The following is an 11,064-nucleotide window of genomic DNA, read 5'->3' as shown; positions in this document are numbered from 1 at the left end:
CGTCGTGATTTATAATTTTATTTTTATTACTATTTCTATTATTTTAATAGTAAGATTTTTATTATTTATAAATTTTTACCTACGTGACTTTACCGAAAAAACCTCAGAGTATGAATCTTTGCAGTCACGAAAGCTTCAAATCTAGAAATGTTAACTACCTCGCTTGGCGTATGTAGAAGTGACGGCCTATGCCAGGTCAAATAAAAATGACAAAAAAAAGTTACAAAAAAAAGTTTACTTTCGTTCATTCCACGTGCCCATGACGGGAACCGGTTCATCCACAACCGCAGTGACATCTCGCCACCAGAGCGCGGCGCTGTTCGGGGTCCGGCTTCGGCAGCACCGCGGTTTTCGTTCTCTCCGCGTCAACAACAACACAACAACAACAACGAGGGGAAGGATAAGCCAAGCGGGCATGCCCGGACAGTCCAAGGAGAAGAAAGACGAAGCCCACGAAGAAGAAATGGATCAAGAGTCGCCCGAGAATGAGGATAGTTCGGACGAGGAGAGCGGCAGCTCCACGGGCTCCGAGGAGGAGGAGGAGGACAGCTCGGGTAAGGTGGCTAGGAAAGGCGCTAGGCATCGTGGCGGCCTACTCGGTCACCTTTATTCCGTGTTTAATGTTGTTAGATTTCACGATTGAAATGCGTTCACGTGTTTGTTGAAAGTTTTTGTTTTGCGGTTTGTGTGTGTGTGGGGTTTGTTGGGTGTTTGCTTTGTAAAGACGGGATCTGACGGCTGGATGTGGTTCTAAAGTTGCAAGTGTTTATTTTGTCAGCCCGCGTTGCAAACGCTACGGAATACAACATTTAAACGCTTTACAAGTTTAACGAGTTGCCGAATGTTGGTGTTGAACGTATGGCGTTTTGTTGGCGACTGATGCGCTAACATGTCTGTAGATTGTGTTTATAAACTGCACATCGAGGAGTAAGAATTGCGAGTGATCCTTGCTCCTGATGGAATTCCAATCATCTGTCGATCATCCGTAAATGCATTCGCACACGCAAGTGCTGTTATGTTGCTGCAGAACGCTTAAATATATCTTTAGCTTCACTTTCGACGACGATTGTTTTCGTTGTTGTTGTTGTTGTTGTTGCTGCCCGGTGGCAAGGATTAAGGCAGTGGATTTGTTGAATCTGTTGTAAGCGTTTCCGCACGCGCTGAGCCAAACAAACTCTTACTACGGCAATTATTAAACATCACAATGTAACATGGGATCCTCTTGAACACGAACTAAGTCTTGAGGTTAAGTGAAATCCTCTTCGTCGATGCAAATTGAACATTACTTGCTTTCGTAAAACAATGAGTCTGTCCCGGGTGTATCCTAGTCATCGTCACCATCATTAACTTGATGAACTTTATAATCATCTCAGATCTTCATGGTGTATTATGAAGGCACACAGCACTGAGTATTTTGAGATGGAATACAAACAAACGTCTATCATCGCGTTATCCGTTTCCAAATCCAGCTTCACAATTATTCCCCACTATGTTATTTGCATAATATAGCCATCATGATTTGTTTTTAACTCTTCCCTTTTCAATAATATGCTATTTTTGATTTCTTATTATTCAGGACTCTGCCCGAGTGCAGGTCTATGGCTCAAGAACCTCTCCTGAGATTGCATCCCACTCCTTGTTATTGGATGCAATGGAGAGAGTTGAACTATCTGGCCCTTGCCTTCCTTCATCATCATCAGCAGCGGCGATTAGGGCATACCTTCGCCAGATATAGTTTAGCATCATGGTCTAGACTAAGTTTTTTTTTATATTCTTGTTTTTTTCGGTAAAGTCACGTGACTTTACCGAAAAAAACAAGAATATGAATTCTAGATTTGAAGCTTTCGTGACTGCATCTTGAATCCTTGCCTCACTTGATGCAGCAAATCTGGCTGTGATGGTCCCACCTGATAACGGAGACTTGTGTTGCCTCCGAAACGTCGTGATTTTTATTGTTTTATTTTTATTAATTTCATTTTTTACCTACGTGACTTTACCGAAAGAACTAAGAATATGAATCCCTGCAGTCCCGAAAGCTTTAAATCTAAATGTAAGTTTTTTTTAAATATTTAAAGTAACATAAAATCAAAGTACACACATTCGTGTTTTGTTAAGCTTCTGGCAGTCTCAACCAATGTGTGTCTATATTCCCGTAAGAGAATGCGTCAGCTATTCGCAAAAAACCAAGTTACCTGTTCGTGAAGGGGCTTCCCAGGGTTCGTATGAATATACGAATTTTGTCTGCGTACAGCTCACCTGCTTTATTATTTGTGCTTCACGTGGCAGACATGAACGAGGAGGACTATGAAAGGCGGAGGACCGAATGCCTCAGTGAGATGTCTGACTTGGAGCGGCAATTTTCAGACTTGAAGGAACAGTGAGTGCGGTTGTGAGAAATAAGTTCAACACATACATACGTATAATATTCCGTGATGTTGCCTGTGTCCTTGTCAGCCTGAGTGGGATCGCCGTTATTATTTATTCATAATGCCTATAACCAAATCACCCTGAATGCTCCCCATCTCGTCAGACGTCTGATGTTAAGCAGCCTTGTACCTGGATAATGCTTGGATGGGTGACCGCCATGCACAGCAGATTGTCATAGGTTGGCTGTGCTACATCACCCTCCTGCGATTGTGCTCGCACCTTGCGCGAATGTGCACTGAGCAGCGTGGGGAAGTAGGGTAGAACAAACGACATGATCGATCTGTTAAATGGAGAGGCCCTGATCGAACAGTGGTCTGACAAAAAGGGTTGTGTACACAGGTGCACCAATGTTTGAGATATTTTATAAATGTAATAATGCAATATACATTTATTATGATACTATTGTTTACACCATTGGAACCTCCTTTGCCAGTAGCAAAATATGATAATTGTTGGCAGATGAAAGGGTAAAAAACCAATTATGATACTATTGTTATTTATATGCAATCAATTTTATTTCTGAAAATTTGTGACTTTGTATTACAGTGGAAAGAAACAATTATCCCGCTCAGAAACGTTTATCTTGTTGTGCCATTGTCTGTGCATTTACGCATGTTATTTATAACATCACTTGCTGCATGAGGTGATAACTTGGTTTCTGGGTATGCTGGAGGTTGACAATACTGCTTTTTTTGCAACTGCCAGGCTCTACCGGGAGCGGATAAGCCAAGTTGATGCCAAACTTGAGGAAGTGAAGACTGGGAAGGCGTCTGAATACCTGGAGCCACTTGCTGCCCTGCAGCAGAACATGCAGATCCGGACTGAGGTGGCAGGTGTGTCATTGAGAGGCAGGCGCTTGTGGATGAGTCTTGTCAAGGAAATTAATGCCGACCCTATAGATGTGGAGATAGAGACCTAGTCTGGCACCGCTGTTCCCACAGTTTTTTTTTATCCAATCATGGAGAAGATTGTCGGCCAATCAAAGATTTTCTTTAAGTTGCGCTTACATGTAAGTGGTCCTCTCCACCATTTCCTTATGTAGCTTTACATTTATGTAAGATGAAGGGATGCTGCTGCTTCTTTGGTCTTTGTGAAGGGTTAGGGTTTATGCTCATTGTTAGGAGTTGGGGTGTGGGGTCAGGATTATGGAGTAATGGTAAAGGGATATGTTTTATATTTCGGTTTTAGGAATAAGGACAGTAGTTCCCAATACAAGCTTGCTTACCTCACATCTCTTGGGAACAGTAACCTCAGCTTTTTATTTTTAAAAGAGGAGTCTCGCTTGACCACTTACCTCTGTACACTCGAGTGTAATTGCATTAATTTCCTTAATGCCCATACTTTCTATCATAAAAAAAAATTCGTAATATGATTTGCATATGATAGCGTGTGTTGTACAATGGTGGGGAGCAGTAGTGTAGTGGTTAGCGCGCTGCGCTATGAACCTGGCGACCCGGGTTCGATTCCTGCGCACGGCCAACACCCAGTGACTATTATCTGAACCGGTCCTGGGCCTCCCCTAGGTCAACTCGGCCTCAAATGAGTACCCGGTGCGATATGTAAACATCGCCACCCACCCCCTCTTGTGCCGTGCCGGCCTTTATAGGTGCTCGCTAACAGCACTTGCCCCCACAGTCTGTTAAGGCTATACAGGGGATCTTTGTCTTTGTACAACTGCTAATTTCATATATCTTGTTATTTATTGGTAAAATACAGTTTTAAATTAGTGTGGCGAGTTTGCAAAGCAATGGTTTGCATTTTGGCATATCAAGACATTTCATCTGTATTCGTAACCATGGAAAAATCTTGGTGCTGTATCTGCATAAGCTTAATGTTAACTCCATCATCATTGTTAGCTACTTAACCACCATCTTTGCTCAGTGTTCATCTCTGTTGGTTGGTGGACCCTGAGCCAATCGCTGGCAATGCCATATTTCTGTGACAGTTATTATAATAACTATGTCATAATCAACGTTTTTGGGTTTAGATCGTCTCAAATCGTTGCACCTGATGAGTTGATGAGTTAATGATGACGTCACCCTGCTGCTGCTCTATATAAGAACGGGAGACAGAGCAGAGCCTCACCATTCTGGCGAATTGCCCGATGATGCTGGATGCAATTACCAGCGAAACGTCGTACTCAAAAATTGTAAATGTTGTGGTTTCACGCTTCAACACACCGGTGGGCTAAAGCAGTGAACTATTTGTCTTTTGTCAACGTGACACTTTTTTACAGATTGGCCATGTCGGGTGGTGGAGGGTTACGACACATTTATAAATAACGCGATCTAAACCGAAAAACGTTGATTATGAATAATATTGGTCGCGAAAGCCTACGTGTTAAAATAACTATGTCATTAGCAAATATGAGGTGGTTGAGATTCTCAAAAATGTGGTTTGTTATTGTACAAATTAATACACTTATTTTTTGTATTTTTCAAGGGGTGTACAAGGAATTTTGTTTGACGGTCGTCAAACACAAGTATGAGTGTGAGCTACAAGGTGCTCGTCAACACCTGGAGGTGAGTTGAAGTTGTTTTTACGTAAGAATATATTGTGTGTTTACACTTGCTTATTTTTCACTGCCAGTGTCACTTATGGTGGGATTCAATGGACATTTATTGTGGTTATGATTCTTTTGCTAGAGTGAAAAACTTCTGTTGTATGACACGGTCCAAAATGAGCTGGAGGAGAAGATCAGGCGTTTGGAAGAGGACCGCCAGAATGTTGACATCACCTCTGGTAAGTCCTCATACCGGACTGGAATGTTACATCTGCGCGAAGGCTGATTTCGCTTCACAATGTATAATGTTCTTCTGTGTTTGATGTGCCACGTGTATTTACCTCTGTTTTTTCCCCCCTAGAACTCTGGGGTGACGAACTCAGAACGAAAAAGAAGAAGAAATTTGATCCGTTTAATCCAGAGAAAAGAAAAAAACCAGTTACTGTTACTGATATCCTTTTAAAGCTATATTATGCTAATTTATATCCTGGAGGTATGTTTGGTATTTAGTTGTTAGTTGATAATCACAGCCTATATAAATCCACGATTGAATGAAGGCCTCCCCATGTTGTATCAGTAACGGGAGTTGTTTGGATATACCTCTCCACGCTGTTTGGTGGTACAGGTTGGTTAACCGGGGCTGCCCAGGACCCGTTCAGCCGTAGTTGGGAATCAAACTCAGTTCTCTGGGTTAATAGTGCTGTGTACTAGCCAATGCACCATTGCTGCACTCCTGTAATGTTATACATTATATCACTAATTGTTTTGTTAGCATTCTGTACCTTTATATTCAAGTAATCTCCCTATGGTTTTGTGACTTGATAAACTCAGTGGAAACTTTTCAATGTGTTGAGCAACAGAAATATTTTCCATGTTTTTTTCAAACAGCTACATTGTGCTTTGGATTTAAGGTGTCCTTACAATATCCATCTTAATTTCGTTAACATTTTGCACGTCCATATATCGTCTATATGCTTTGGGACAGTGAGATTCTAGAAGACTGGACGACTATCAAAAAGATAACGGTACGGTGTTTTCTCATTACACGAAATAATGTTTTGTCACATCATCTGTATGCCCTGTACAATTTAATACTACCTGATTAACTGCCATATTAAGCCATGTTTATTTTTATATTTTTACGTGCAGGGTAAAGCTGCAGTGAGCCAGCCAAGGAGGAAACCTGATGGTAAGGAAAGTTATAAATGAATGCTTTGAAGACGTGCATATGCTTATAGTCGTTGTTTTCACTATGACTTAGTGATATTTTAGTACAACGATGACCAATGTGCCTAAAGTAAATGTTGTTGGTCACTGTATTCTACTTGCTATGACATGGATCAGAAACGTGGACATTAACTCGGACAATGGAACAAATACTGAATGATGCACAAATAATCTTGGATAGGTGTATAATTGGAATTTCACTGAGAGAAGTAACCCATGGATCAGAGAACATACACACGTTACAGACAACGTTGGCGTTAGACAAAGTAAGTGGGCTTGGACAGGACACGTCGTTCGAAGTGATGATGGCCGACGATCGAGACTAACAATGGAATAGCAGCTAAAGGAGAGCACGCCGAAGAGGACATGCACCGCAAAGGTGGAGCGATGGCATTAGGCTGTGTGCAGGAGCTAGATGGATTGTTGCATTGTGAGAAAGCACAAAGTGGAGATGGCAGGGGAAGGTATATATCTAGCAGTAGATAGAGCAATTCTGCTAATCATGAAATTCCTTTAATTACTGGATCTTTTACCAGCACCACAGACAACGTCCCTGAGCATTTAGAATTCTGTATGCGATGCTGATGCTCTCCAAAGTCAGAAGTCCAGTTTTTGCCATTAGTGTATGTGGTTGGCTGCTTTGATAACACTGGTCAACACACTTTTTCTGGCATAAGGTATTCCAACGGGTTTACGGTAATTTTGGGGTGCTGATTCCAAATCTGGCATCAGTTTTTGTCTATTACATCAGGTTTTTTAGATATCAAATATTGCATTTTCAAAAAAAACTGCAGAAGAAAAATATTAAATAAATGTGGATATCTACATAAAATGATATTATAAACACACTATCCTAAAAAATACAGCACCATATTTTAACACTAAAGCAGTCACTGACTCGCAACAACTTGCAATCATAAGTGACAGAGTTAATTTCGGGTAAAATCAATGAAAATGGGGTATGCCGATAGTATAAAAAAGAGATGTGATAGAGCAAATCTGAGATCAGATTTGGAATCAGCACCCTGAAATTAGTCTAAAACAGCTGCAAAAGTCCAGGCCAGAATTATTTTTTGTTGACCAGTGTAATTTCTCTTCATTTACTTGTACTCTACGCCTGTTCCCTCGTCACATCCAATCTCCTTCTCATAGCTTGTTCTGCCACATCGCTAATGACCACGATGATTTGGTAATACGGAAGGCGTTGGCCGGGCTACACATAGCCACGTGTGATTTCCCACGCATTTCTTGCAGTGGTGTTCAAGCAGGATAAGCACCAATACTCGGCTCGCTTCGAGGAGGGGAGGCTCTTCTACGAGGGTGACTGGTATGGCCGGGGACACAGCATCATCATCGACACCAAGGACGATTCGCCAATGTTGTACGTCACGCTGATCTCTTATTATTATATTCTTGTCATACGGCTGATGTACATGCAAAGCAACAACTACAATGTCACAATTCAGTTGGTCAAGCCAGATATCCGCGTCAGGAGTAGCGGATTGTATCGCTGTGATGTCTCTTTTGTTTTTGTGGATCAGGCATTGCGTTGTTACATGGTGTGATTATTGTTGTTTGTATTATGACGGTTGTAGACCACAGGCCCAATGGCCAAAAATGCCAAGTTTCTACGAACAATCATTCAAATTAAAGGTGTAATAGATAAGGGAAAGTTCAGACTTCTTGAATTGAGCAAGGGTAGAATAACTTCAGTCCACCCGATTCCTCCTCAATAAGGGTGGAGGAATTCAGGAGTGAACATGTATACGGTATTCCTTTGTCAATATGTACATGTATACGAGTACAGAAAATGTTTCCTTCACAGCAGTGAGCGAAAGTGTACATGGTTGCCTTACCAACGGCATACTTGTCATGGGGGTTAATTGGCCACACTTTACCACGTTAGTTGGTGCTGGTTTGTTGAAGTTGGGGAGCATTAATGTGAGGCAGTAATCCAATACAATGGATGTTGCTTGACTGCCCTCTGCTGCCCATAGTTAACTTTTTTTTTCCATCACCTCTCGTGATAATCATGTTTTTTTAGTCATCGCTCGTGTTATGCGCAGCACGGTGGTGCAATGGTAACATTTATTCCTCACAGCAAGAAGGTCCTGGCGTTCTGTTCCCTACTCGGGCACCTTTCTGCGTGCATTTTATATGTTTTCTGCCTGTTTGCATGGGTTTTCCGTGGGTTTTCCAAGTTTCCTACAATTGCGAACAAAAAACCCACTATCCAGCCGGTATTAGCCAAAACCTCCCAATGCTGAAATATTACCTGCAAATTACTCCAGTCACAGTAGCAACATCGCCACCCCCTGCTATGAAAACGTGGAAGGACCTTGCTGAGAAGTGTCGACACTCTGTGAGGCCTTACTGGGTAAACAAGTGTAGTATCAATAATTATGATGATAAAATCGCGTGAGGTTTTTATAATTTGCACGTTACTAGAACTAATGAGTTGTTTTTGGATCGTGCCTTTGCCGTTGTAGCGCTACGATAACAGCCATCAACACCCTGGAGGTGTGGATCAAGCGGTCGGACAACAGCAAGTCAAAGCTGTACATCTCTCAGCTGCAGAAGGGAAAGTATACAATCAGGCACGCGTAGCCGCCTGCCTTACAAGTGGATTCCAACTCCCCTGCACCATGCTGGAGCAAAACAGAAAAAGGACGTGAATTTTTAAAATATATAATCAGCGGTGTATCATTGTCTTTTTAAAAAGGGGTTTGTGTAAGCCCAGTTTTTTTATTTTATTTGTGTGGGCTATGGAACTTCCCAATGCAGCTGTGATGTGCAAAGTAGTTATAAATGGACACTTTTAAACAGCTAACAAGACAACAGCAACCCGATAAACAAAAACAGGATTTCCTTGCAGGATTTGCTGTTATGCCGTTTTTAGGGAAATAGGAAGCTGCATGTGGGTCTTTTTTTGTTAATAACTTATTCATAAAAGTTATAATCTTAATTTTAAATGAACATAGGCTAGCTTTACCGAATAAAATTTTGTTTGAAAGTATACAGCAAGCATTGTAATGGTTTTTACACACATTTTTTTTTTAAACGTAAATATCTATATAGCCTTTTTCCAGTTCTGTGTTTTTGTAGTTGTGTACAGTATTTTTTTAACAACAAAACCCATCCTAAACTCATTCCTAAACCGTTTTGTCATTTTTTTTGACAAACCGTTGGGAATATACAAGCAACTACAATGCATTGCAATGGATTGTAGCTTTAAACGCGAGGGTGATGTACTCCTACCCTTGTCTGACGTGTGACATCGTTCAGTCAAAGTGAAATTATTGACCAAGCTAATAGTGGAATGCAGTGCATCGCCTAGATGGTGCTATTTGCATAGACGAGGAATGTGACGGTGTAGATTCATCAGTGGAAATCGATTCTTGCACTCAAAAGTACACGTTTTTCACTGTGCGTGTGAGAATTGGATGATTTTAGATTAACATAAATGATATTACAATTATATTCCAATATTGCATTTAGGCAAATGGAGCAGACAGAACTGTTTAAAACAAGATGTAAAAAAGGAGACATTACAAACGAGACAAATCAGGATCTTTATTTTTTTTATCGAATGACGACCACGAATCGTGACAATTCATCAAATCGCTGAGAACAAAAAAAAAAGAATCCCGGAGAAACAACACAATGGACGTGTTCAATACGATACAATCGAATCGCCACCCCGAAACTGCGACAATTGAACAGTTGCATGCCCTTCAACGACACGTTGCCTTCTGGGTAACACAGACATGCTTGATAAGGCGAATCGTTTGGACGTTCTTGGGCTGCGACAGTAAATGTTATCGCATAGATTATATAAAAACGGAAACCATTTTGGCAGACATTTACACAAAGCAAAAAGCAACCATATTTTGAGCCCGATTCACACGTTGTCTAAAGTACTTTTCATCCAATCTGTGATGAAAATGTGGCTGTCTGCAGCATCACGGCCAAAACCTGTTAAATAAGATCATTTATTTGCTGGAGACATCATTAAAATTCGTACACACCAATAGTCATTATATCTACCTTTGTGTGAGTTTTGGTTGCCTCGTCAACGTGTGAACCTGGCTCAGCATTCATCCAAATACTGCACGTTCGTTTAATTCAACAACGTTGTACAGCGTGCTAAAGTGGCAGTTTCAGCCGAGATGGTGGGGTTTTCTCCCTGTCAAGTTAGCGTTGCGTTTAGCGTAAGTGCGTGGCTGCACTGTTGGAGAGAAGAGCATGGAAACTTTATTGCTTGCACTCTTGTGTTGTATATTAGACGATGTACATAATGATTATGTCTTTGAAGAATGTTTGGTGTGAATAATTTTTTTCTTTTGTTTTTGCAATGTAAATTGCTTTTCTTTCGCAGTCCTTGGAAATAGAGTTTGATCCTGGCATGTTATTAGGCAGGTAGCAAAAATACTTTATGATCAGCATTACATGCAACACTCGCATTGCAATTGAGGTGGATTTTCTTTTTTACTTCAGAGTGAAAGCTCGCATTTGGCCCGTTCGGAATCTTGCAATTTGGTGGCAATAAGATGCTATACAAATTCAAATTCAATTGTATTGTCCTGCAATTATTATTATTCCTTTACCAAGAAGGGGTCATGGCTGCATCCATCCCATCTCCAAAATTCTCATTTCGACCCGATTCCTGGGTTGGATATCATCTCTAGCTATTGTGTGTCAGATTTAAGTCCATTTTAATGTCATCTATTTCCTAACTTCACTCTTAAGTACAACAGCTAGCTAGGCGTAAGTTATAAAGCCTCGAATGGCTCATGTCTGCCCTGTGTCATAGTTTAACATTTTAAGAGAACGTTTCAGCACAGTGATTATTGACTGTGCACCCCACTCAAGGGCAGTGGGAGAGAGGGAACAGATGATTAAAGAAG

The 11,064-nt window shown here is 41.0% G+C and overlaps 1 protein-coding gene across 1 annotated transcript; it reads left to right on the top strand.

Moving 5' to 3' along the window:
* The first annotated feature begins 282 nt into the window (after nt 1-282).
* Nucleotides 283-9,173, top strand: LOC144728834 (breast cancer metastasis-suppressor 1-like protein). The gene is made up of 10 exons (XM_078608518.1): nt 283-554; nt 2,287-2,377; nt 3,133-3,260; nt 4,870-4,949; nt 5,073-5,169; nt 5,292-5,381; nt 5,885-5,955; nt 6,080-6,119; nt 7,412-7,538; nt 8,647-9,173. The coding sequence occupies exons 1-10, from the start codon at nt 416-418 to the stop codon at nt 8,762-8,764; spliced, it is 981 nt and encodes a 326-aa protein (XP_078464644.1). The 5' UTR covers nt 283-415; the 3' UTR covers nt 8,765-9,173.
* The last annotated feature ends 1,891 nt before the right edge of the window (nt 9,174-11,064 follow it).

This window comes from Lampetra planeri, chromosome 30, assembly GCF_965212315.1.
Source record: "Lampetra planeri chromosome 30, kcLamPlan1.2.h2, whole genome shotgun sequence".
NCBI lineage: Eukaryota > Metazoa > Chordata > Hyperoartia > Petromyzontiformes > Petromyzontidae > Lampetra > Lampetra planeri.
Note: the sequence above shows the minus strand (reverse complement) of the source record. Positions and strands in the feature narration are given on the sequence as shown.

Bases quoted from the DNA above. Each gene is read 5' to 3' on its own strand.
- LOC144728834 (XM_078608518.1), top strand. From the start codon at position 416: ATGCCCGGACAGTCCAAGGAGAAGAAAGACGAAGCCCACGAAGAAGAA. The intron at 2,378-3,132 runs GTGAGTGCGGTT...TGCAACTGCCAG, and splicing joins TTTTCAGACTTGAAGGAACA to GCTCTACCGGGAGCGGATAA. The intron at 4,950-5,072 runs GTGAGTTGAAGT...TTCTTTTGCTAG, and splicing joins GTGCTCGTCAACACCTGGAG to AGTGAAAAACTTCTGTTGTA.